This window comes from Hirundo rustica, chromosome Z (genome assembly GCF_015227805.2).
Source record: "Hirundo rustica isolate bHirRus1 chromosome Z, bHirRus1.pri.v3, whole genome shotgun sequence".
NCBI lineage: Eukaryota > Metazoa > Chordata > Aves > Passeriformes > Hirundinidae > Hirundo > Hirundo rustica.
The window spans coordinates 83,625,068-83,648,481 of NC_053488.1; the positions used below are offsets into that span (position 1 = coordinate 83,625,068).

General features: G+C 39.7%; 1 protein-coding gene across 1 annotated transcript; it reads left to right on the forward strand.

Moving 5' to 3' along the window:
* The first annotated feature begins 1,825 nt into the window (after nucleotides 1–1,825).
* Nucleotides 1,826–22,975, forward strand: RADX (RPA1 related single stranded DNA binding protein, X-linked). Its single transcript, XM_040090681.2, has 15 exons — nucleotides 1,826–2,399; nucleotides 3,789–3,931; nucleotides 4,678–4,870; nucleotides 7,951–8,059; nucleotides 8,191–8,282; nucleotides 8,377–8,499; nucleotides 9,619–9,726; nucleotides 10,284–10,451; nucleotides 10,938–11,098; nucleotides 11,495–11,685; nucleotides 12,713–12,781; nucleotides 17,377–17,456; nucleotides 17,911–18,204; nucleotides 19,403–19,582; nucleotides 20,008–22,975. The coding sequence occupies exons 1-15, from the start codon at nucleotides 1,826–1,828 to the stop codon at nucleotides 20,151–20,153; spliced, it is 2,631 nt and encodes an 876-aa protein (XP_039946615.1). The 3' UTR covers nucleotides 20,154–22,975.
* Nucleotides 22,976–23,414: the final 439 nt, after the last annotated feature.

The following is a 23,414-nucleotide window of genomic DNA, read 5'->3' on the forward strand; positions in this document are numbered from 1 at the left end:
TTTACCCAATACTTGGCTTCAACATAACACAAATGACTGATTTGTTTTAAATTTTCTCACTAAGGGATGCACTGTGACATAAAATACATAATTTCATCATTCCTAGAGAATTCTAAAGGCCAGCAAAAGCTTGTGCTTTATACCCCTTTGTCTAGCTTTTTGGGTCTGTTTTAAATGGTTCAGGCAACAGGTTTTCCAATTTCCCCATGGAAAATGGACCACAGTAACAAAGGCAGTAGACTAAGAATACAACTGTGCTCAAGCTGGAAGAACTACTCTGGACCAGCACCTGAGCCAGCTCTGTCTAAGCTGCAGCTGCACTTCTGGATTTCCAAAGACTATCTGGACCAGTGACACTATAAAGACTGGAGGTTGCTGCTCTTCCTAGCCTTTTTTTTTTTCACCCCTCTCTCCTCACACTGTTCTGCTCGAGTGGTTGGGGTGGGCAGGGATCTCTGGAGAACATCTACTCCAACCCTCATGCTAAAGCAGGGTCACCCAGAGCAGGTTGCACAGGATCTCATCCAGACAGCTTTTGAGTATCTCCAGACAACTCTACAACCTCTCTGGGCAGGTGGTTCCAGTGCTCTTCTGCCCTCAAAGAAATTTTTCCTCCTATTCAGATGGAATTCCTTGTGTATCAGTTTGTGCCTGTTACCCCTTGTTCTGTCACTGGGCACCACTTGTTCCCATTCTCTTGATACCTGTTTTTCAGATATTTGTGAGCATTGATAAAATCCCCTCTCAGTCTTGTCTTCTCTGGTTTCAACAGGCCCAACTCCCTCCACCTTTCCTCATAAGAGGTGATCCCTCTAGTAGAAAAAAATACAGGTGCTAATAAAATATCAAAGTTCTTGATCTCCGTAAGTTTTTACAGGACTACTTATGATATCAATGAAAGTGTCCCATGGCAGGGAGTCCGGAACAAGATGATCTCTAAGGTCCCTTCCAACCCAAACCATTCTTTGATTCTATGGTATGATAAAGAAGTTGATGGCTGCAGTGGGACAAGCATCAATAATAATATGTCACGCACTTAGGAACTACTAGTGAGAATTTCTTCTCAAGATGGGAGCAAGAAACAAGACTCAGTGGACTGTTTCAATGGCAAGATGATTATGATTACCCCCACGCTGCAATTGTGAAAAACGCAAATATAACATCAGAAGCAGGCACAAGACTCTCCCAGTTAGGAGCACATTGACGGTAAGGAAGAAGCAATGACGAGTGTTGTGCATCCACTTAAACGGAACCAGGAACTGGTGCAGGACTCTCTGAGGGAGGCGGGGACCGAGGCGCTGCTCGCTGCGCAGGGCCTCTGTCCCGCTGACCCGCCGGGGGTCACCTGCGCCCCCGAGCTCCCGGGCACCGCCACAATGCACCGACGATGGCGGGCGGCGAACCAGCACGGGAGCAGCCGCGGCCCCGGCCTAGCCGGAGGAGCACCCGGGGCCGCCCGCCGCCGCTACACGGCCGCGTATGGCCGGCTACCCCGCGGCCGCCTCTCCCACCGCTTCCCCGGGCCTCAGCTTCGCCCGCGCTCCAGAGCGCACCTGCTCCCCGGCCGCCGCTTTCCCTTTCCCTTTCCCTTTCCCGTCCCGCCGGTATCCGCGTACCCGTGTATCCGCGGCCCTCTGTCCCCGCCTCCGCCCCGGCCGTTGGCGGTTTGAACGGCGCGCGCGCGCCCGCCCCGCCCCGCGCGCGCGCGCCGTGGGGGCGGCGCCCCTGCTCAGCCATGACAGCGGGACCCCGCGGCCGGCGCCACCGGGCCCGGCAGCGCCCGGGGCCGCGGGTCTCGCCCGGGAGGGGAGGCCAGGACCTTGTCATGCAGGACCCTACTCCGGAACGCGCCGAGGAGAGCCGGGCGGCGGCCTCGGCGGAGGGCGGCGGGGCCTTCTGTCTGCAGAAGGTGTTCGAGGAGGCGCAGGGCTCCTCGCAGCTGAGCGCGTCGCCCGCGGAGCCGCCGGCGGTGACGGTGGTGGCGGTGGAGCGGTACCTGGCGCGGGCGCCGCCCGCCGCACCCCCGCAGTACTGGTACGACGTGACGCTCGCGGACGGCGCGCGCCGGCACCGCTGCCACCTCGCGCCGCGCCTCAACGGGCTGGTGCAGCGCGCGCGCCTGCGGGCGGGCACGCGCCTCCGCCTCACGCGCTACTCGTACCGCTACGACGAGAAGCGCCTGAACCGCGGCTTCCTCTGCCTGGAAGGGCTGGAGTGGGTGGGGAGCGCCGCCGCCACCGCCACCGCCGCCGCCGCCGCGGGCAGCCCGCCCGACAGCCACCGCCCGCTCCTGCCCCTCCGCGGGGACAACAGGCACTACCTGCCGCTCTGGAACAACGAGGATCCCTATGGAGACGTGTGGGTGCCGGACAGACCGCCGGTGCAGGTGGATGTGGACGGTAAGCCACACCGTCGCGGAGGCGGCTGTAGGGGCTGCGGGAGGGACGCCCTGAGGCGCCCCGGGATGCCCAGAGGGAGGGGCCGGTGCTGTTGTTTGCCGTTTGTTGGGCGACGGAGCTGGGGGGAGGGGGGGGGGGTCGGGAGCACAGGCGCTGTGAGGGGGTGGCTGAGGGGGCTCAGCCCGGAGAAGAGGAGGCTCGGGGAGGACTTTTTCGCTCTCTACAATCGCCTGACAGGAGAGGGTAGCCGGCTGGGGGTCGGGCTCTTCTCCCGGGCAACCAGCGGCAGTACAAGGGCACATAGTCTTGAGCGAAGGTGTAGCTTGCACATTACGAAGAATTGCTTCGAAGAAAGGGTGATGAGGCGCTTGAACGGGCTGCTCAGGAAGGTGATGGAGTAACCGTCCCTGGAAGTGTTGAAGGCAAGGCTGGATGTGGCACTTGGTGCCGTGGCCTGGCTGACAAGGTGATGTTTGGTTACAGGTTGGACTCGATGATTTTGGGGGTCTTTTCCAACCCAGTCGATTCTGTGATTGCTTGTGCAGCTGGACTGAGCTTCCTGGTATCCTGTAGCTGTGTTTGGCCCCACTAGGAATGTGCCACCTGTGTCACAATTCACCTGTTCCTGTGGGGAAAAAACTCTTCCCCCAGGAGGATGGTGAGGCGCTAGCACAGATTGCCCAGAGTTGCCAGCTTGTGGGTGCTCCATCCCTAGGAGTACTGAAGACCAGCTTGGATGGGGCTCTGAGCAGCCTGGTCTGGCGCAGTATGTCTCTCCCATGAGAGAGTGCTGGAGCGAGATGACCCCTTCGAACCCAACCTCTTCTGTGATTCTCTGTTGCTTTGAGAGAGTTTTTTCAAACTCTACGAAACACTGGCTGAAAATATGTAGTGTGGTGCTTGTGCACAGTCTTCTGAGGTGTCAAAACCACTGAGTGCAGTAGTAGTCGAGTGGCTGGTCTGTGGAGCAGGATGCTTGCGCCTAAAAGCTGCCACCCAAATGTGGTCAGTGTTGAGCGGCTCAGGCCATTGCATGAAGCCTGGTGAGGAGAGAGGTATAAGAGGATTTCTGCACTAGTGTGTTTCTCTTGTAAGGTGACACCTGTAATAGCCCTTCTGCTCATCAGACAATACGTCTGTGTCATTTAAAATGTGTCATCACTATCACTTAAAAAAACAAAAAAAACCAAACAAAAACACAACTATGCTGTGTGCAGATAGTTCGTAAGAGAATTTATTGGTGAATGATATCAGCAAATGACCCTTTTTAAATGTTAGAAACATTAATAAAATACATGTGACATCCTGGCACTTTACTCCTGAAAATTTACATGTTCAATCATGAATGTTCTTTTTCGGTTTTTTCTTTTCCCCACCCCTTAACCTTAGTCTCCAGACTGACTAGTCTTGGTGATCTGGAAATGACATGGAGAAGCAGAGTACATTTCCATCCACTTCTTGTGAGAATCCTGCACAAATCTAGACTAAGGTACTATGGAAAACCAGAGAAAAAAACGGATATGCCTTATCAGGTAAAGAGGGATAAATGCATAGGTTAACACTCAAATTGCTGTAGGATATTTGTAATTAATTTTTTCCCATATAGTAAGCACATAAAGTTATTTTATAGCTATTTTATATGGAAAGTGCAGCCTTTACAAAAATGCGGAGCATTCTAGAGTAGGAAATGATGAATTTAGTGATCATATGTGTACAAAAAGTAAAGTAGTGGATGTGTTTCGTTTCTGTAGTTCATTTGAACTTTTTGTGAAGAAAAAGATACTTTGAGGTGTTAATAGTTTAACAGCCTAAACATTTCTGATCTCTAAGCTTTGACAGTTGGAATTAGTATATCCTGGGAAAAAAAAAAAAAAGCAATATATTTAAATGATTTCTAGGCCCTGATTCTCTCATCTGGTGACTGGCAGATAGATTATTTTACTGTAAAATTCTTAATGATTTTTCTAATATATTTAACTTGTGATGTTTTCGTGTTGAACTTCTTGGAAAAGGAGACTGGAGATGTGGTTGGTTAGTTTAAAAATCTTTTTTTACTGCTCAGTGATCTGCTCAGTTTCAAATTCAGGATTTTCCCAGTCTAAAAACATGGGATTTTTTTCAGCTCTAGTATTCAGTACAAGTTCTGGAATGTCCCCTATATCCATTTGTAACAGAGAAGTCGTTTATGAGTCAAGCACCTGGTGCATTATCCAAAATAAATACATACCAGAATGATAGTTAATGAGATGACTGTATATTTTCTCTTCTTTTTCTTCAGGCTTACTTTGAAGTTGCTGATAGGTCAGGCATGATGTCAATGGTTTTGTGGAATTCGCTGTGTCCTGAGTGGTATCACAGTATGAAGGTTGGCACAGTGCTCCTCCTTGCCAAGTATGCCATCAAGGCCAGTTACCCGTTTAAAACACAACCCACCCCAGGGGATTTGCAGATGAAGAGATTTGCTACAATTGGTTAAGTATTACAGAAACCTATTTTGAATCAATGAAATACAGCTGTGCAAAGTATTTCTCCATAGAAACAAATTAGAAAGTGATCCATTGCTGAGACTAATTGATAAGGTGTAAATCCTTAATTAGTACCTCTGAAAGGTGTCTGAGCATCCAGGTTCTTGCTGTTCCCTGTTTATACTGAATCATGTCTACAAAGTTTACTGACACAATTAGTTAAAACCTTTATTTAAAAAATAAAGATGTAAAAAATGAATTCCTGATACCAGGAGCTGAGAATATAAAGATAAACCTCTGATAATGAATTTTAATCTGATTCTACTTCCTGCCTAGTAATACACTTATCAGCTGTACACTGCTCACTCCTTTTTCCAGGTTATTGAAGGATACTATCACCCCATCTGATTTCAGATTTTAGTGTATCCTGTCAAAACCCACAGTATCTGCATAGCTCCACAGAATAAAAAGTTGAATCAATGACTTCTGTGTGATGAAAGAGCATCACCGGGGGAGTGTGTGGATGAAGAATATTCCTTGGCTATGAAAAAGCTTTTTCTTACTTGCCATTTGTTTAGTGTGGCAGATACTCAAAGGAGCTGTACTACAAAAATACAAGTCCTGCAATATAACAGTATTTTCAAATTGGATTTGATCAACTTTGGGGTTGTTTTCTCTCTTCCTTCACTCCATATGACTTCTTTCACATTTTGTGCTTTTATATTCAGAACAAAATGACAGCCAGCATTCAGAAAATTCAAATAACTTCTTGTAACAATATGCACGGGGTGAAGGGTGATGTATGTATAACTTAACAATGGCAGTTTCCTAATGGAGTTGCTACTGTGCACAAACATAAACAATGTTTTCACTGCCAGAAGCAACGTCTTTCCTGGCTGATAAATATTTGTATTAAAATCAGATCTCAATGTCTGAAGTATTTGTGATGACTTGGCAGGAGATAGAAATGTTAAGCCAGGCATGGAAGTTTGTGAGGGAAGGTGATGACAATTACAAGCCAACCCTGAAAACAATTGTGATTGCCACACAACCATTCTATGCAAAGAAGACAGAATAAAATATGCCATGCCAGGTGACTTTCTCTATGGGCAAATATCTCTGCATTTTCATGGCCTTATTCACTCTGCACTTCTGATTTCTTACAAGCATTATTGGGGTGGAAGTGGGAACAAAGAGATCAAAATGGCCAACTCAGTTACTGGGCTGTAAAGGGTAATAGCTGTATAATGGAAGAACTAGAGGTCACTACATTGGAAAGTGCTGTGGTGCATTGATAAACTGCAAACACTGGAAATCTTTGGTTCATACAAAAATACGTTCAGAATCTCAGTTCTTTGCACAAAGCTGGGAATTTTGTCTTAATATGAATTCACATAATTCCATGACGCGTGGATAGATGGTGGTATGACCATATGTCCTGTAAGAAGAGAGTCACAAGAGAACAGAATATCCAGAAAAAAATCTAGAGCATTTATAACATGGATTTCATGCAACTTCCATTGCATGAAGTGTTTGTTTGTTTCGCTCAGATGAAGTGAAATTTATTACCTCACTAAGTATCTCTGTGTATCCTCCATGTGGGACAATATTTCATGTTTCAATTACACTGAATCACTTAAGTAACTGTTACTTTTTTCTTAATTTATTTCCAATTTGTAATTCCATCAAATCACAACTTTCCACTGTGTCCTTGGAACCATTCACCTGCAAATATTGTACAGAGTACCTGGAGAGGTATCAAAAGTCCCCAGTATTAAAGGGTTTCCTAATGGAGAGTCCTGCAAGGCGCTGTGCTTCAGGCACATCCTTAGACTTTCGTGGAGTGAGCTCTGCATTGCTGGCCCCTCTTTGCAGCTGCAGCACTGTGGGACTTGCTGAGAGATGCTGTTTCACAACCTAAAATCTTTAGCTGGAACTTAGTACCAATGCCTTGAATTCCACTGCCAGACAGTGTGCGCATTTCAGTATCACACATCACTGAATTTGTGTGACACTGATGACAGCCTGGACTGACCTTAGCTCCTGACTCATCCCGATCTGGGTGTATGACTTTCATCTAATCTCAAAAATAACAAAACCATTTGAGAGATAGTTTTGATGCATGGCAAAGTTTTGTTTTGGGAATTTTCTCAGCAATACTGTCCTAAAAGACCATATGCAAAACCACAGTTGTCCTCAAAATACATTTCTAGAAAGCAGAAGCCTAGAGAATATTCCTAAGTAGAGGGTCTTCCAAGTAGAGCAACTTCCTAATGTTGCACTGCCAGGGCGAGGCACCAGATACAATTATGTAAACAGTTGTATGCATTATTTATATCTACTTAATTACTTTTCTGGCTGCATTATTTGAATAATGCTTTACTCAAATCCAAGGAACTTCATCAGAATCTGTCTTTTATGTACCAGCAAGATTTGTCTTGTTATAAGATCATAGAGTACTGCCTTATGTATTCTAGAAGCTGAAGCCATTCTTCCTGTATTTTTTAATCTGGTGGAAGAACACCTTGCTTGCCCCAGTGCTCCACCATATTTGTAATTTGGCATCTAAACAGTTTGATTAATAAATGAAAATTTTCATATGCTATAGAATAGGCATGAGAAGACCTTTTGTCTTCCGCCATGGTGTATTTCTATCTTATTAATAATTACCTGAACTGGCATCAAATATGGAAATTCTCGTGTGCTAGTTCTGTTTTACTTTGTTGTCTGCGCATCAGTTTCGGATCTTACTGACATTTGACTACGAAGCTAGTGTGAAAAGTACTTTGTATCTAATCAGTATGGCTTGATTAGTTTCTGTTGAAATACTATCTGGATGGGGCTAGTGGGCTCATGGAGGCAATTGGAAACTTTAACATTATTCAGATGATAAGATTGCTTTGTTGTACCTGAATTTCCTACTCTATTTTGATGAAAACCTGAACTCAGAAAAATTGATTAATAATTTCACAGAAACTTTCTTTATGGGTTGTTTTTATTTTTGTTATATTATTATTATAACAGTGATGATGATGATAATTTTTATTCATGCCATAAATGTTACTAACTTTTTTTTCCTTTGTCAGAAATTAGCCTTAATGTTCGGGATCCTCCCACTGAAATAAGTATTATTCCAGAAGAAATGGTTAAGCCAGAGTGGGGATTACCTGAAGTTAAATATAGGTTTATCACAAGGTAAAATAGTATTTTGTTGGTTATCAAGCTGGAATTTAAGTTACACTACCTTACAGTGAATATTATTTGGAAAATCTTTTTGCAGAACTTCTAAGGAAGCTTACCCAGCTTTCTTCTATTTTGGTTTTTAGGTCAGATCTGGATGACTTACCGCACAATCATTCCTGTGATGTTATTGGTCTTGTGACGTTTGTAGGAAGGGCTGAGCGAGCCAGAAAAAGAGGTTTTTCTATAAATATGACTTTCAGAATTTGTCAAATAGTTTCTAAATTTCTAAATAAATGCTTATACATTTTTCTTAATATTTGTTTATACAGAACACAGTGAAGACTTCTGGCTCTATCGTTGGGCACATGCCATTGATGGGACCTCAGACCAACCGTTCATACTGGAATTGTTTGCAACTTCTCAGCCGGATGTGTTTGAGCGTATTCATCCAAGTATTCTTCTCTCTATAATACTTACTAATAGATATTTATAATGTTTTTCTAGTTCATTGCAAATTTAGAATTCTGAGATTAGTTGCCACTGAATAAAAAAATGCCATGATTTATCTCCGCAAGCAGAAGATAGTTGATCAGAAATTAAAATTTAAGAATAAAAAATAGTTTTAAGTATTTGAAACCCTTACAAATTGCAGTCTGTCAATTAGTGTAAACAATTAGATGGCAGCTGGGCCTGGGGCTCCTTTGATCTCCTTAATTTCGGCTGTTTCTGTTAAGAAGCACCTGGGCCTCTTACATCAGAGGCAATTAAAGGTAGCAGTGGGTCAAATCTCTTGCTCCTCTTCACCTGTAAATACCTGATTTTTTTCTAGACCGGAATAATTTAAGAGGATTGGATGAAGAGAGAGGTGAAAGTGGAAGAGCTTCATTTTTTTGAACCAGTGTTTTTTGCCCAAACAGCAGTCATCACCCAGCTGCATTAGTTACCACACATGAGCTAAGAGTAATAAATTTCAAACTACGGAATCCTTAGTGAAGGATTTTGAAAGAGGTTTAAATATTTCTTCTTGCCTTTTTTCTCTTCTCCTAAAAGTACTCATCCTTTTTTTTAACACTGGTTGACATTGATATGCATTTTTTATGTCATTTCACGCAGCACCAGCTGCATAGTCCTGCTAAGATTATGGCTGCATTCATCTTGGGTGTTCTGGGGAAGTGGGAAAGAATGATGTTCCAGTATTTAACTGAGATACTAACAAAAGAGTGAGTTTGAGCTCTGTTTAGAAGTTTTGCTGTGGCGTGTCATAGTTTCTTATGATTTTTTACTTTTTATCCTTGAGAAACACAGCCATATAGTACCAATATTTGTACTTTTTGTTTCAATGGTACCCTACCTGATTAAGTATCTCGTGTTTAAGTTGTAATATCTATGCTGAAATTAAATTGAAGACTTAATTGCATGTCCATATGGTAATTTATAATGGAGACTCAAAACACACGTGAAACATTTGTAGGGTCAAGAACTAAATTGTCTTCTTTAGAGGACTCAATAAAATTAATCCAGTGTGTGTCAGTCTTGCCATTCTAAAATCAATGAAGTTTTTTTTTCTCCAGTGACATACTTGGTGTGTACACAGATGAGAGTGATCCAGGGCCTCACTGAGAATCCTTCCAGGACAGTTTACCTTACAACTTCAAATGAAAGTCAAATATTCATTACAGGTAACTTAAACTAGTTCTAGTTTTATGTCATTCTCATGTTATTTCTTTGGAAAGGGTATTTTCATTTTACAACAAAATAATCAGTGCAGACTATGCGGTAATAATGAAACATTGTTGCAGAAGAGAAAAGGCAAATGGCATTTTTGTGAGGCATTAAAATGGTTTTATCTTGTGAAATGTTATTTCTAGGTTACGACATATTTACTAAATTTTTCAGGCTGTTAATCTTTTGATAGGGTAGCAATGGTGATTACTGCTTACTTAAGATACTAAAAAACACTTGCAGCTTTCCCGTACTAGGTGCTGTTTTGCTAATGGCTTTGGTTTTTTCTGTTATTTAATGTTTGTCTAACTTTCGGTGTCAAATGTAAGTGTGGTCAAGAAATTCAAGGTACTCATTTTGTAAAACACTCTTGGCAAAAGACATCTTTTGTTCTCTCTAGTCAAGACTTTTTAAATTTGTTTATTCTAGGTAGTGTTCAGGGGAGTTTCAAAATGAGAACAAATTTTCACTAGCTTGGTTTGGTTTTGATACCTGATTATTTTTGTTTTAAAAGGGTGGCACAGGGGCCAGCCATACATCAAGGATGCCAAAGTGAAAAACTTTATTCAGTGGACAGAATCGCAAAATGAAGCTGATCAAATAAAGAAAACTGTCATCGGTGGCTATTACCCTTTTCCACGACCTCCTGATAGCTTTGTGAAATATTGTAAAAATAATGAAGGTATCGTGTTTTGAGTATATGTAAGATTTGTGGCCTTTTTCAGTCATCTTCCTCCAAGAAAAACTCTCATAACTAAATGTTTCATAGGCTAAATCATCCCCTCACAGAAAATATCACACCATTAGCTGCAGAAGAGCTGTAGAAGCTGACATGAGTTACACATATACCCAGAAGTTCTACTCTGAATATTCTGCTAAATCAAAATTTAAAATAGTTATTTGGAAGGGTACATTGAACTGGAAATTTCACCTGAAACAGAAATTGTGGTGTCTGATAATGCATACTAATGGGTTCTTATGAGCTAAAAAGGTTTCTTGTTTTAATTTTTTTTTCCATGTGATGCCGATAAGAAAAAAGTTTAGAATTCATTAAAAGCATACGTTTAAATCAATTTAATATTTAGTAAAAAAAAAAATAGTCATGTGTTCAGAGATTTTGCTGTTGTATTTCTCTAAAACTTGATTCTGGAATTTTCTTTTTTTGCAGTTGAATCAGTTTTGAAACCCATAGGTGAAATAGGGAAAGAGATTGAAGACCTGCACTACAGAGAACACAAGCGAATTGCTGTTCAGGGAATAATTAGTGCCATAAGATGCGTCAGCTATAACGATGCAGCTGAAGAAGCTCCAGGAGGGGAACTCATCTGGGTACTGTGTGTGAGAGCTAATGCCAAAGCAGCTATGATTGTCATTAGAATTGAGAATTTTGCATTTGAGTTTAGAACCTAATTACATTGTCTCTTGATCTGATTTTTGAGAGCAAAATTTTAAAAAGCAATGATACAGTGCTTCTCTGAAAGTATTTTGGCAGTCCTCTGTAAAACTTGTGGCTGTTTGAAAGTTACTAGTTTGACTGAAAACCTGATGTAAATTGGGGTGTGGGAGAGGCAACTGCTGCAATGTGCTAATTCGTCACTTTCTAGACAGTTAATATGATTTGATAATTTCTGCTAGATGTAAGGTGTCTGTTAGAAATTTGCAGGGTTTTGAGTTGGAAGAAATCGCTGTAAGTTGAGAGTCTTAAGCAATTAACTGTTGTTGCAGAAAGATACTTCTCAGTCCCTTGGAAATTCTGTGTCCAAAGAGGACTCTGTTGACACGGGGAAAAATGAAGAAGTTGACTCTTTTCTGGGGCCACCCTGCACTCCTGAGGAACATCAGCACCAAGCTCGGCTGTCAAAGGGGAGTTCAGTCAAGAGAAAGACAAGATACAGGTGCAGAAGAGATGCAGAAGAGTAAGCTCTCTTCATAAATATGTGGTGGATCTTCTAAAAAGTGTTTTCAGAAATCAAGCCAGAGCCCCAACTATAGAAAATATATAAGAAAGCTTTAAAAGCATATATAGTTGAATCTTTAAAACATAGTTATATACTTTTCCTAGCATTAGGTGATGACAGTTATACTGTTCATGATAATGAAGGATTAATTAAAGTAGATTTGCTTTCTTCTGAATAATATTTATACTACTTTGTTATTAAACTCACAGATTTGAAATAAAAGTAGTTAATACTTGAAGCAGATGTTGTTTAGTGACATAACTGTGGAACAAACAACAGTTACAATGGTGTGAGGAAATCAGAGATCTTCACTGAAAATGCAGAATCAGGAATACCTGTTCCTTAGTTTCAAACACACCTTGTTTTTAATTTCTGGGCAATGGAGTGTACTGCATGTAGCTGTAACTTGCTGTCAGAAAGGAAAGTGGACAGTGGTCTTGTGCTAACCTAAGGGCTCAAAATAACTTGTAATGTTATTATGTAATCTACCTGTGTTAGATTCAGGAGTAAAGTAACTTTTTGCATAAGATTGCCCTTTGTTGCAACGTATGTGTAAAATCCACATATGAGAGCCTGGTGTATACACTGACAGATAGAAAGTTTCAATAGTCAGGCTAGTCACGTCTGTTTTCTTTGCAGTGGATTTCTCATACTATAAAGGATGTATTTTTCTTCTTTATTTTTCACATCCATAAGTCATATTCTGTGAAGAGAGTGTATATTTAGAGTATTTTGAGGGGAAATTAAATAAAATATAATTAGGATTGAATGGAATTTTAGTATTAAGAAAACCTTGGTAAATAGAACTTCTATCTTGGCAGTGTTATATATTCAGACTTAGTGAATTCTGTTCCATATGAAAACTTCTAGCATTTTTGAGTGTCTTAGTTTAGTTCTGCCTGAAAGAAAAACATCAAAGTCCCTTGCTTTGTGAATTTCCATTTAAATAGATACTGAAAAATAATGGTGAATTTCCTACTTTAAGGGGATGTACATCTGTTAGTCCTGTATCATCTTATCCCTATTTTACACGGACTGTAAGAAGAAAACTTGGGTAAGTCACGTGAAATTAATTGTGTTGAATAATTGCAATAATCAAACAAAAGTATTCAGAGTAAAAATTTTGTAGATCAGGAATCTCTAAGGAAGTGAAATGAAAGAACAGATCAGGGTAGAGTTTAATATTTTCTATTCACTTGTCTGCACTGACTAAATATATCTGAAACATAATTTTGAGTGTGTTATTAAACATCTTATATTGCTGCTACTACTACTAAGGGACTATATAATAACAGAGGTTCATCATTGCAATTAATGGATTTCCTGGTGGTGGCTGAGCTGTACATTTTCCCTGATGTTACAGAGGTGTTAATATAGTTGTCCCTGGGAAGCCATTCACCTGGCTTCTTTCATTCCCCAGCACTCAGTTGTTACATAACTCAGTTTCAATCCAAAGAAGGTGGGGGTTTTTTTGAATCCAGATCAAAATTTCAAATCCAGAGCCCTGTCAAGTCTGGGACCTACTAAAATAACTACAAAAGTTGAATTATTAAGAAAACTGAATGAGTGCTTTTATTTCTTAACCAGGGGCTACAAGCTACTTTCCTTTGTGCATTTTGTTTAAGGGCCATAAATTCTTGTCACCTGTTCCAGACAGAACATGAGCATCTTGAATGTTTGAACTCCTTGATGTCAGTAATTTAGGATGTTTTTGTGTTTTGGCGGTGAACTGGATTTGTGTCATGACTACATATATGGCTCAGTTGCCTTTTTGGTTTACTTCTAGCATCTTTTCCTTTTCCCCCCTAAACCCAAGAATCTTGGTACTAGGAACAGGGCAACAGTGGTAATGAGGGAGCTGATCAAAGCTGTTGACCATTCTGTCAGTCTTGGTCCCCTACAAGCATGCCTGTTTTCTTGAAACTCACTTATTGGAAGCTGATTTGCAACAGCTTTTTCTGTGGGATAAACAAGGCTCTTTTGAACCCATGTGTCTGTTGTTTCCTTGTCCTTTTGGTAGAAACTGCATTTTCTAGGAGGAATGGTTACCTGGCTTTGCAGCTGGTTTGTTAAAAGCATCATCTGGCTTTAAGGTCACAGTTCTGCAGGTGGTGCAGGAGTTTGCAGGCACTTTTGCAAATCCATAGGAGGATTTCCTTGATTTTAAGGAATCCTGTTTTCTTCTGCTTGCTGAGAAATGTTCCGCTTTTTCCTGGGTGGGCGGGGGAAGGATGGGAAGAATGTCTTCTCCCCATTTGTTATAGGTGAAGCCAGAAGTTAAGGCATGTTTACTTTGTTCTCTGCTTTTCTCAATCTGCTACTCTCCTCGCTACCTGTGTGTCCACTCTATGCCATTAGTGCTAGAACCCAAGCTAAAGGAGGAGAAAGTCTGTGTTGGATTATGGAAAGCTGTTCCCCTCTATATAATTCAAAGGTAACTCATGTATTTCTGTAACTAACTATAGAATTGTGCTGAATTCTCCAAACTGCCAAAGAAAAATAGAAAGTTAGCTGACGTACTTTAAAATTGCATTGTTTCTTATTCCTTAAATGTAGCAGAATGTCAGCTCTCACTGAAATACTTCATTATGTTGATGAAATAACAATAGTAGTTTTAATGAACTTCACATATTTCACAGAGTATTCTGAGTTGGAAGGGGCCCACAAGGATTGTTGAGTCCAATAGTAGACATATGTTTTTAAGTACGTATTCTAACTTAAACTACTCTGCATCAAGCTTTTTGCACGTTATTTTCAGCACATGGTTGCAATTTTAAGCAATAAGAGCTTATTTTGAGGCTTTTTATTGACAGCTACAGTTCCTGCATTTCTGTGGTTACGTACCTGATTTTTAAGGGTTTCAGAAAGAACAAAGAAACTGGGCAAATTAGTATTATTGTTGATATTTATATCCTTGCTAGTAAAGATTTTCTACATAATGGTACTTCTAAGCATTTAATTTACTCCAAAGTAATTTAATTTATAGAGAATGAAGTGATTGTGAATGAGGAAAGATCAGGAATTTCAGAAAGGGTTACTTTTATGTGGAAGTGAAAAAAACACAGCAGTTTTCGTGGAATTTTAATCTTCGTAAATTTAGCATGTTACCATGAAATTTCTGCACTACATGTTCCCACTCCATACTGCTTGAAATGAACTTGTTTGCATGCTTCTATCCTTGCAGTTTCACTTCTGTATTTTTTGTCACATAGACCCTTTTGTTCTTTTTCCTTTCCATGGATGTGACAGCTAGGGAATGGGCACTCTATAATACAGGGAAATTCATCTCGAGGTTTATATGACCAAAAGTTTCACAGCATGTGATGTGTCCTTCACAGCTCTTTTTCACATAAATCAAAAATTGTCAGGGAGAAATTAGTAGATGCCAAAAATCAATTGTGTAGTCTTGTCAAGTTACTATAGAAGGCTGTTTGGTCTCTCTGTTACTTGCTGTGGTAGATGTGTTTACTACAATGGTGTCAGAACAGTCAGTTCATTTCAAACCAGTCTATAAAATAAGTTTTACCAGTGTTATCAGTGAACAGGATGTTTTGTAGTCTTATTTCAGGGCACTTTACTTCCTTGCATTGTTTGGGCATGGCTGCCTAACTACTGTTGTAACTATTTTTTTTCTTAATTTCGTTTCTCACTTTTAATCCCAGTGCTTAGGAAATAGGTGTGAAGCATGGGATGTGCTTATTTTCACAACAGCTTCTGAAAGTACTGATCTGCCATATGTTTTGATTGATATTATTTTCAATGACAATACTTAAAAGTAAAATGACTGACAAGTTGAATATCAATGTATCTGAAAATAGTGAAGAAAAGCTTTTTTGCAAGTGGACATCTGTGAAAAGGAGGGCGTGCAGAGTGCAGGCTGGAAACAGCAAATCTGGCAGGGCACAAGTTCTCCTAAAGCTGGCATGGGCAAAATAGGCTGGGAGTGTTTTGGTGTACAACTGCCAGGAGCACATTGCAGTAAGTGGAAGGGCTTGGGTGGCCTCAGGTGTGTTGCAGACGTAGTGGCTCTCAAAGAAGTACATGGCCTGTGTGTAGAGACAAGTAGTTTCCCATAGAAGCCTAGCTCAAGTTAGGCTGTTCACACATCCAGCACAAAGCAGGCCCGGAGGAATAATGTGTTGGGCAGGTAGAAATTATCCCAGCTGCAGTTCTGTGAAAGAAGTGGGGGAAAATCGTAACAAGTTTTTTTCATATTTTCCTTTGTCTCTACTTGCTTTAAATCAGGGCCTATTCACTTCCAAAATTAGACCATTTTAAAATAATAAAAAACATTATATCCCTTTCTGTGATACCCACTTGTTAGCAATATGACTTGGTTTAATCCTGCGCTTTAATGAGGAGAGATGTTGGCATATATCTAGCTTGACACATTTGTTTCTGAGCAAGCCTTTCTTAACACTGTGCTGGAGTTTCACTTTATGTTTGACAGGTTCAAATCTCAAAAGTGAAAATTAATTTTCTGGACAGTAATTGTGCAAGATGTACTGCTTAAGTGAGGATTCTTTTGTGCCTAGATTTGGACATCACAAGGACGTCACTACAGTGAATGATATAGCCATGATAGGAGTCCATTTCATAAAGTATACATTCATACTCAAAAGCCACAGTGTATTTCCTTTTATCTTTTCACTAGATACTATTTTAGATATTTTCCATTTGTTACGAAATGCTGACATGAAATTTTCAAGATACAGCCTAGTATGAAATATAAAAAAATATTTAAAACCTGTGAATCCTTATGAAATACAGTATGATCCACTAAGCAGCATGTTCATCTTTGATTCCTGTTTTACTGTGTCTTGTAGTTATTATAAACTACTTTGATAGTCTGGAATTTTAATGGTACCTTAACAAAGTCTTACCTGTTACAGTTTTTTGTGGTGCAAGATAATCAAGATAGTCCTTTCCCTAAGTTTTTTTAGACATCATGGTGAGTTTTATTCTAATAAGAGGAATGGATCAGAGAAGAAAAGAATAAATGGGCCTGAGAGCTTATGTTACCATATTTGCTTGCAGAGCACCTCTTATGTTTTTCTCCTGCATAATATCCTAGGTAATTTACTAGAGATTGATAAAGAATAATTTCTTACCATTAATTCAAAACTTTATGGTTAAAAAAGGAAAGTCTTAACAAGTACCTAGTTTGGTTCATTGCACTGATCATTACAACAGGACAGTATGTGCACAGGAAAATAGAGACTTGGCATTTCTGTCATTTTGGATTCCGGAGTGGTGATGTGGCGCATGCTGAGCACCAGGTTTTTGCCATCGAGTTCCCTGTTGGTCGGTCACCTGTGATGTTTGGCCGTGTCACACGTGGTATTTCTGCCAGGTGCCCGTAGAGGGCAGCACACACCGGGCTGTGAGTGTAAAACCTTTCCCCATCCGTTTCCCAAAGCCAGGAATCAGCCCTGAGCTCTGCTAAGCTGATTTACTGAGCACAAGGCGTCTCGTTGTGTCAAGCTGCTGTATACAACTCTCACGATAATGAATCAGCTCATTCACTCAAACTCGTATCATTTATCACTAGAAGTCCGTCTTTTGCTGCATAGAGTTTGAAGTTAATTAGGTTTAAGATAAAGAAATATATATATATATGTGTATACAAACTATAACTTTCTTTTATAGCTTAGATGATTATCAACATGGACATTCTGTGCAAGATAAAAATGGACAGGCTGTGTCAGACAGTTTGCAGTACTGCACAGGTACGTTGCAAATAGTTGTTATATTAACCTTAGGAGGCTTAAGACTACTTCTTTTCTTCAGGTCCAAACCAGGCAACAAAGATATCCTCATAACCTTTGTTAAGACAGTTATTCTGCACATCTGGCTGCATCAGCCTCTGGGGAACCACTGTAGCAATGTATCATCAATGTCATTCTACTCAATGTTCCTGCTGTGTTCTAGGGGATGGCTGAAAGGACAGAATTGGATTATTCCCATTATGAGCAATAAATTCTCAGTGTATCTTTATACAAGTTTTAAGTTAGTTTAGTATCTCAGAAGCACTTTATAGCATAAGACCTCACATTTTCTCTTGGCCCTATTAATTTCTGCCTTGTCTTTGTAATTGAAATGTTCTAATGAAAATTATTTCTTATTTAACAGAGGACTGATACAATCATACAAGCAACTAAATGTTTTCTGTCCTTGTAATAGATCAAGAAGGAGTGAGTAATATACGTGAAACTGAAGAGACTGAAAGAACTTGTGATTCCTGGCAGAGTGACCTGTGGGCACAAGTGAAAGACAAATTAATGAATTATTTTCATCACAGCAAAATTTTCCCAGAAAGTATCCCATGTAAATTTGATTATGTGCGCAAAGACTTACTTATGCAACAGTACAACCTTCATGCAGCAGTGCACCAGCCAATAGAAGCCAGGACGGATAAAACCATCAATGAGTTTAAAAGTGCTAATGGCCTTGGGTATTATGAGGTGACAGTTCTGGGTAAGTAGCTTGTCTTGTAAAAAAGGTTAAGCAGGAGCGCAGAGTAAGTTCATCAGAAACTGAATGGATTTCTCTAAAGGAATCAGTTGATTCGGAGTATTTACTGAGGTTTGAAATATTATTGACATTTTAGATTTTTGTTAGGGTCCTCATTTAGGGTTGTTCTTATTCTCATTTGACATACCTTTCAATGAAATGCCTGAGTATCTTGTTGCGAGTATCACTTTTCATATAATTTCACTTTTTGGTATAGTCTTACGACTGTTATTTGAAGAATATGTGTAGTCCTTAAACTATTGATTATTTCAGTTAGAAGCAGGTCCTGTTCACTATTTCAACCTGACGTAATCAGGCAAATTATTCAATTGCACTTGTCAGCTGAATTTCTGCTGCAGAGGTGTTTATCAGAAACAAGTTATTGTTCCTAAAAGGAAAACAGCGACTATAAAAGCTTCATTTCAGTGTTATTCTTACTGAGTTGGTTTTTTCATACTGTTGCTCCTAAAGTGCCTTCTTTCTGTGGCAGAAAATGAAAGGCTGTATTTTAGCCATACTCATTAACTGCTCCATGCTGCTTCTAGTTAACATGAAGTGTCAATTGATTGATTTTTATTTATTAAAATATAAATATGTAAGTTGATGTGTATCTGTTTGCTAGCTTTATTAAAGATTATTAAGTTTGATTTTGTTTTCCCATTAAAAGGAACCAGAAACTGCCTTGCTTAACAATTATCATGTTAAGTTCCCATAATTTAAAATTTTAATTACTTGCTCTGGGACATTTGCAAAGAAGGTGTTTAAATATTTGAAGTCATTAGAATCCTGGGACTTCAATATAATATTGAAGATGAAAGTAGCACTGCATTGCACATTTTACTGGTTGTAAAGTTAATTTCTCTGCCTTTGTAGATAAAGTTAAAAGGAGGGTGAAACGTCTTCCAAGGTTTAATGTTTTCTGAACTATCAGCATTGTTAGTCTTAAATGTTATTTCATAACATTATATTGATTTGAATGTGCTTGTGTATAATCCTATATAGGAACATATTTTTAGACAGTAGTTATTAAGTAATGGACAATGAACGTGTAAATAAAAATTAGTGCAGTTATTTGTTTAAAAAAAATGAGAAGTGGTGCACAAAGTTGCTGATGGGCTGAATATTAAATTTTCTGCTAACATAAAATATTTTTCTTCAACAGGTATAAACCATGACGTAGCAATAGATGTTGCTTTTCTTCCACTGTTTTTCCCTGACAAGCCCCACTTATTTCAACTAGAAGACATTCAGAATGATACTTTATTGTCTTGTATGAGTTGTATCTCTGCATGCCAGCAGAAGGCCACCAGTGGGAGGCTTTGTGACACGTTTCCTCTTTCAGGTGAGACTGACTTTCACTGATGTTACTCATTTATCATTTATTGGTTTATCTTTCACTGCAAGAGTTAATCCTCTATAGAAATCGCTGGTGTAGGTCAGACATTGTTCACCCCTTTAGTGAAAGAGATACGAGTTCTATTTCACCACGTTTAGTAAATTGCTGTAGTACTGAACTTTCAAGGCAGTTTTTCCCTGAGTTGTTCTCATCCTCTGGAGACAGTATTTTAATATCCAAACTACAAACTCATATTTAATTCTGATGCTGTCATTTCTAGTGACGGAATTTATGAATAAAATTTTTCACTGAAAGAAAGTTGGACATCTACATATTGTTGTGTGGAAAACATTATCAGTTCTGTACACCTTTTTATTGTGTACAGAGTATACAGCAAATGTCTTTTAAAACCATGTTTCCTTAACTTCTAGATGAAATTGTAAAAGCAGCAAAGGAGCTCGATGGCAAACACGTTATCTGCATCTTGGACATCTGTCACTTGGGTGATGATAAGGTGGAAGTCTTTCTGAGCAAAATCTACAAGACAGTGGAATCAGGTGTGCTGGATCCAATGTAATTTAATAATTTAATTTTCGAATGTGTATTATTGAAAAAGAGGGAAATAAAATTGCTGTAACTTAAGTACTCCCTCTACACATTGCACTTTTCTAGAACTAGCAGACACAATATAAAATCATGATTCTTAGGGCAGTTGTATTGGTCATCCATATAACTGGGAAGGACAATAGTTGCCTTTATTTTTCAGTCTTGAAACAGATTAGACAATGTCTTGGTTGCTGATGTGCAAAAAGGATGAATAGGCAGTAGAGTGAGCTGATCATTTGGCAGGATACTGAGGAGTAAAAGTGATTGTCAGATGTCTTTCTTTGCCTGTACACAATCATATAGAGGAAATGTATATATCTGAGTGAGGATTGAGGAGAGAGGCAAGCTTTCCTAATATTTAAGGCAGTGTTTGCAAAATAATTAATGGACTGTGATAAGAATTTAGTCTGGAAAACAGAATAATCTTGAGGATTAGAATTTTGATTTAATTATCTTTTTTTAGTGAGGGTTACCAGAGGCAGCCTAACTGCTCTTTAGGCTTGAAGCTTACTTTGAAATGTATTAAATACCATGGTGCCTTTAGTACCATGATCCAGGAAACCACTTTCAGTTCTTTTCACCTGAGCAAGGTCAAGTGCTATGTTTTTATATGTCTGCTTTTGTAAGTAGAGTGCTAGGTAGTGAGTATAGCATCCAAACGTTTTTCTTATTTTGTTCATTAATAAGAGTAATGAAATATTTTTTAAAAGAATTTTTAAATTGGAACTTGCTTCTAGCTTTGCAAGGGAAAAACTGCATTTAACAAGTGCTAGTTATGGCAGGATATTCAGTTGTCCACATAATTTTTAAATGTGTTCTGAGTACATAAAGGAGTTCAGCAGCTACGAGAAGCTGCTACTTCCACAAGAGCATAAGACTGGAAAATTCTGCCAACTTTTTTGCCTATACTAAAGAGCAGCTGGCTCCTGCTGGTCCAGAATCAAGTAGCACATTTTTGTCCCATCTTAAACAGCCTCAAATCACTTAAAGAACTGGATTCTTATGGAATTATTTTCAAGCAAGAGCTCACTGCAATTTGACTGTCCATTTGAAATGCTACTCTCAGTTCAATTCTTTGAGAAGAAAGAATTACAGAGACTTGCCAGGTAAATCGTACCATTATTGAACAAAGCCCACAGAGTTAATTTATAGGAACAGATATATTTGTAGGCACATTTTAGCAGTCTGTTTGTCACTGGAGATTATCTCTTTTGACTAGCAGCTCACTTGTCTCCCTGGGGGCGGTGGATTTTGTCCTCAAGTACTTCAAGTCCGTGCCCTATCTTCACTTAATGGTAATTTCACAAAGAGGTGTAATTGATTTTGTTACATACGAGTTCACAGGCAACTTCAGGTAAATACTAATGAAGTTATTAAAATTATTGTGTCTTTCTAGTGTAGTTTACAGTTTAAAAATATGTTGAGAAGAATTTAACTTAAATTGCACTGGAACTGAAAGTCTATGATTGTATTGTATCTTTCTATTTGATATGAATCAGAAGTATTAGTTCTGGAGCAATGTTTGTCAACTCGTGCCTTTCAGAGTGCCCACAGAAGGCAAAATGAAAAGATACCAACCCAAGAAGAGTAGGGTGTTGCAGTGTTGTTTGTGTCATTGTGCTGTTTATGGGTATGTGAAAGTGAGAGGCCATTGCTCTGGAGCAAGAGTCACACAGCACTTCATGTTCCAAACTGAGCCATGCTGACTGTGTCAGCCGCTGTTTTTTACATATACTTCAGTTCGAAGTCTAATTTTAATGAAACTGTTCTTTCTTGAGGCAATTTTTAAAGGAATTATCTTTGTACTAAAGGACTGACGTGGCGACATTGTCACAGCACCACATTGGTGAGATGGTTCAGCCACCTCCCACCATCCCATGCCATAGAAATGCAGCCAAAAGCTGTTTGTGGCATTGCACTGCTTAGTACACTTTAAACATAAAGCATTAATAATTTCATCCTATATGTTAGAACTTCCTAACTCTAAAAGAAATGTCAGAATTATGTGGACTATAGATAATGTCTTTAAAACTTTAAAGGATATGATTTTATTTTACTCAAGTGTTTGAAATTTTTCATGGCAGAAGCTGGAAGGGGAGATACTTACTCTTGCAGAATGGGGTGCCAGTGTTGGAAGCAAAGGCTTTCTGTGTGCTGCTGGTGAATATTCAGTGCCTGTAGTAGACTTGGAATTTTACTACTCTGGATCAATCTGTAGAGTCACTGTCCTGCTAAACAACACTGAACTTAATCTGTGGAGTTCAATGGATGAAGTGCTGCAGGGTTACTGTGACTCTACAATTCTGCCTTTCTCCCTTCTCCCTGCCAATCCAGTGCTGTCAGACTGGAGCAGAAGTGCTCTCTGCAAAGAAACCACTTGTTTTGCTTCATTTGGTGTTTACTAATACAAATGTAAAACCAATGTATTTTTGATCTTGAGTCTGTCAAAACATGTTAGTTTTGCTGTGTTAAGCTAAGATAGTAATCCTGCAAAACGTCAATAGGGGATCACCTTTCTTGCTGCTGTGTATTGCTACTGCTGAGTGTAAAATACTATCAGAATACATTTCTTTACTGTGGAAAGTGTACTTGACCAAAGAATTGTACTTTAAAACCTTACATTTGCATGTTTCTTGTGTTTTCAGCATTAATTTCAAAGAATGGAAGGAGGTAGGGTATATGTAGTTAGTGGTACTTTTGAGTGCATAAAAGTTTCTAAGTCAGAGATAATAAAGATAATATTAATTTTGGATTAATGTGATGTAGAAGTTGTGTGACACATAAATAAATGAATTAACATATGTAAACGTCTTGGATTGTTTATTTCAATTTATTTTCCTTTTTATTTCTTGTAAATTGTTTCAATTTTCCAAGAATCTTCTCCACAGTCATGTCCACTCATTTCAAGGAACTTTAAAGGAGAACTACGCCGAGTTTCCATCAACAACTTTGCAGCTTCTCTTGGCTTTCAGCATGGTGTGCAACATGAGTTTTGTAGAAAAAGAGGAAAAAGGAGGGTCTGTTTGTCCCTCTCCCTACCTCCCCATGCTCCAGGACTGGGACTGAGCCGCAGGCTGGGCAGAGGGGTATAGGAGCCAGTTCCTTGGCTGCTTGTCAGCTGAATGGGCTGGGAATGCCACAGCTGTGTGCACTCTGGACACGCTGGCGTCACAGCCCTTCCTGGGCTGTCTTTGTAAACCTGCAGGAAGGGAAAGAGCTTGGAGAAGGTCTT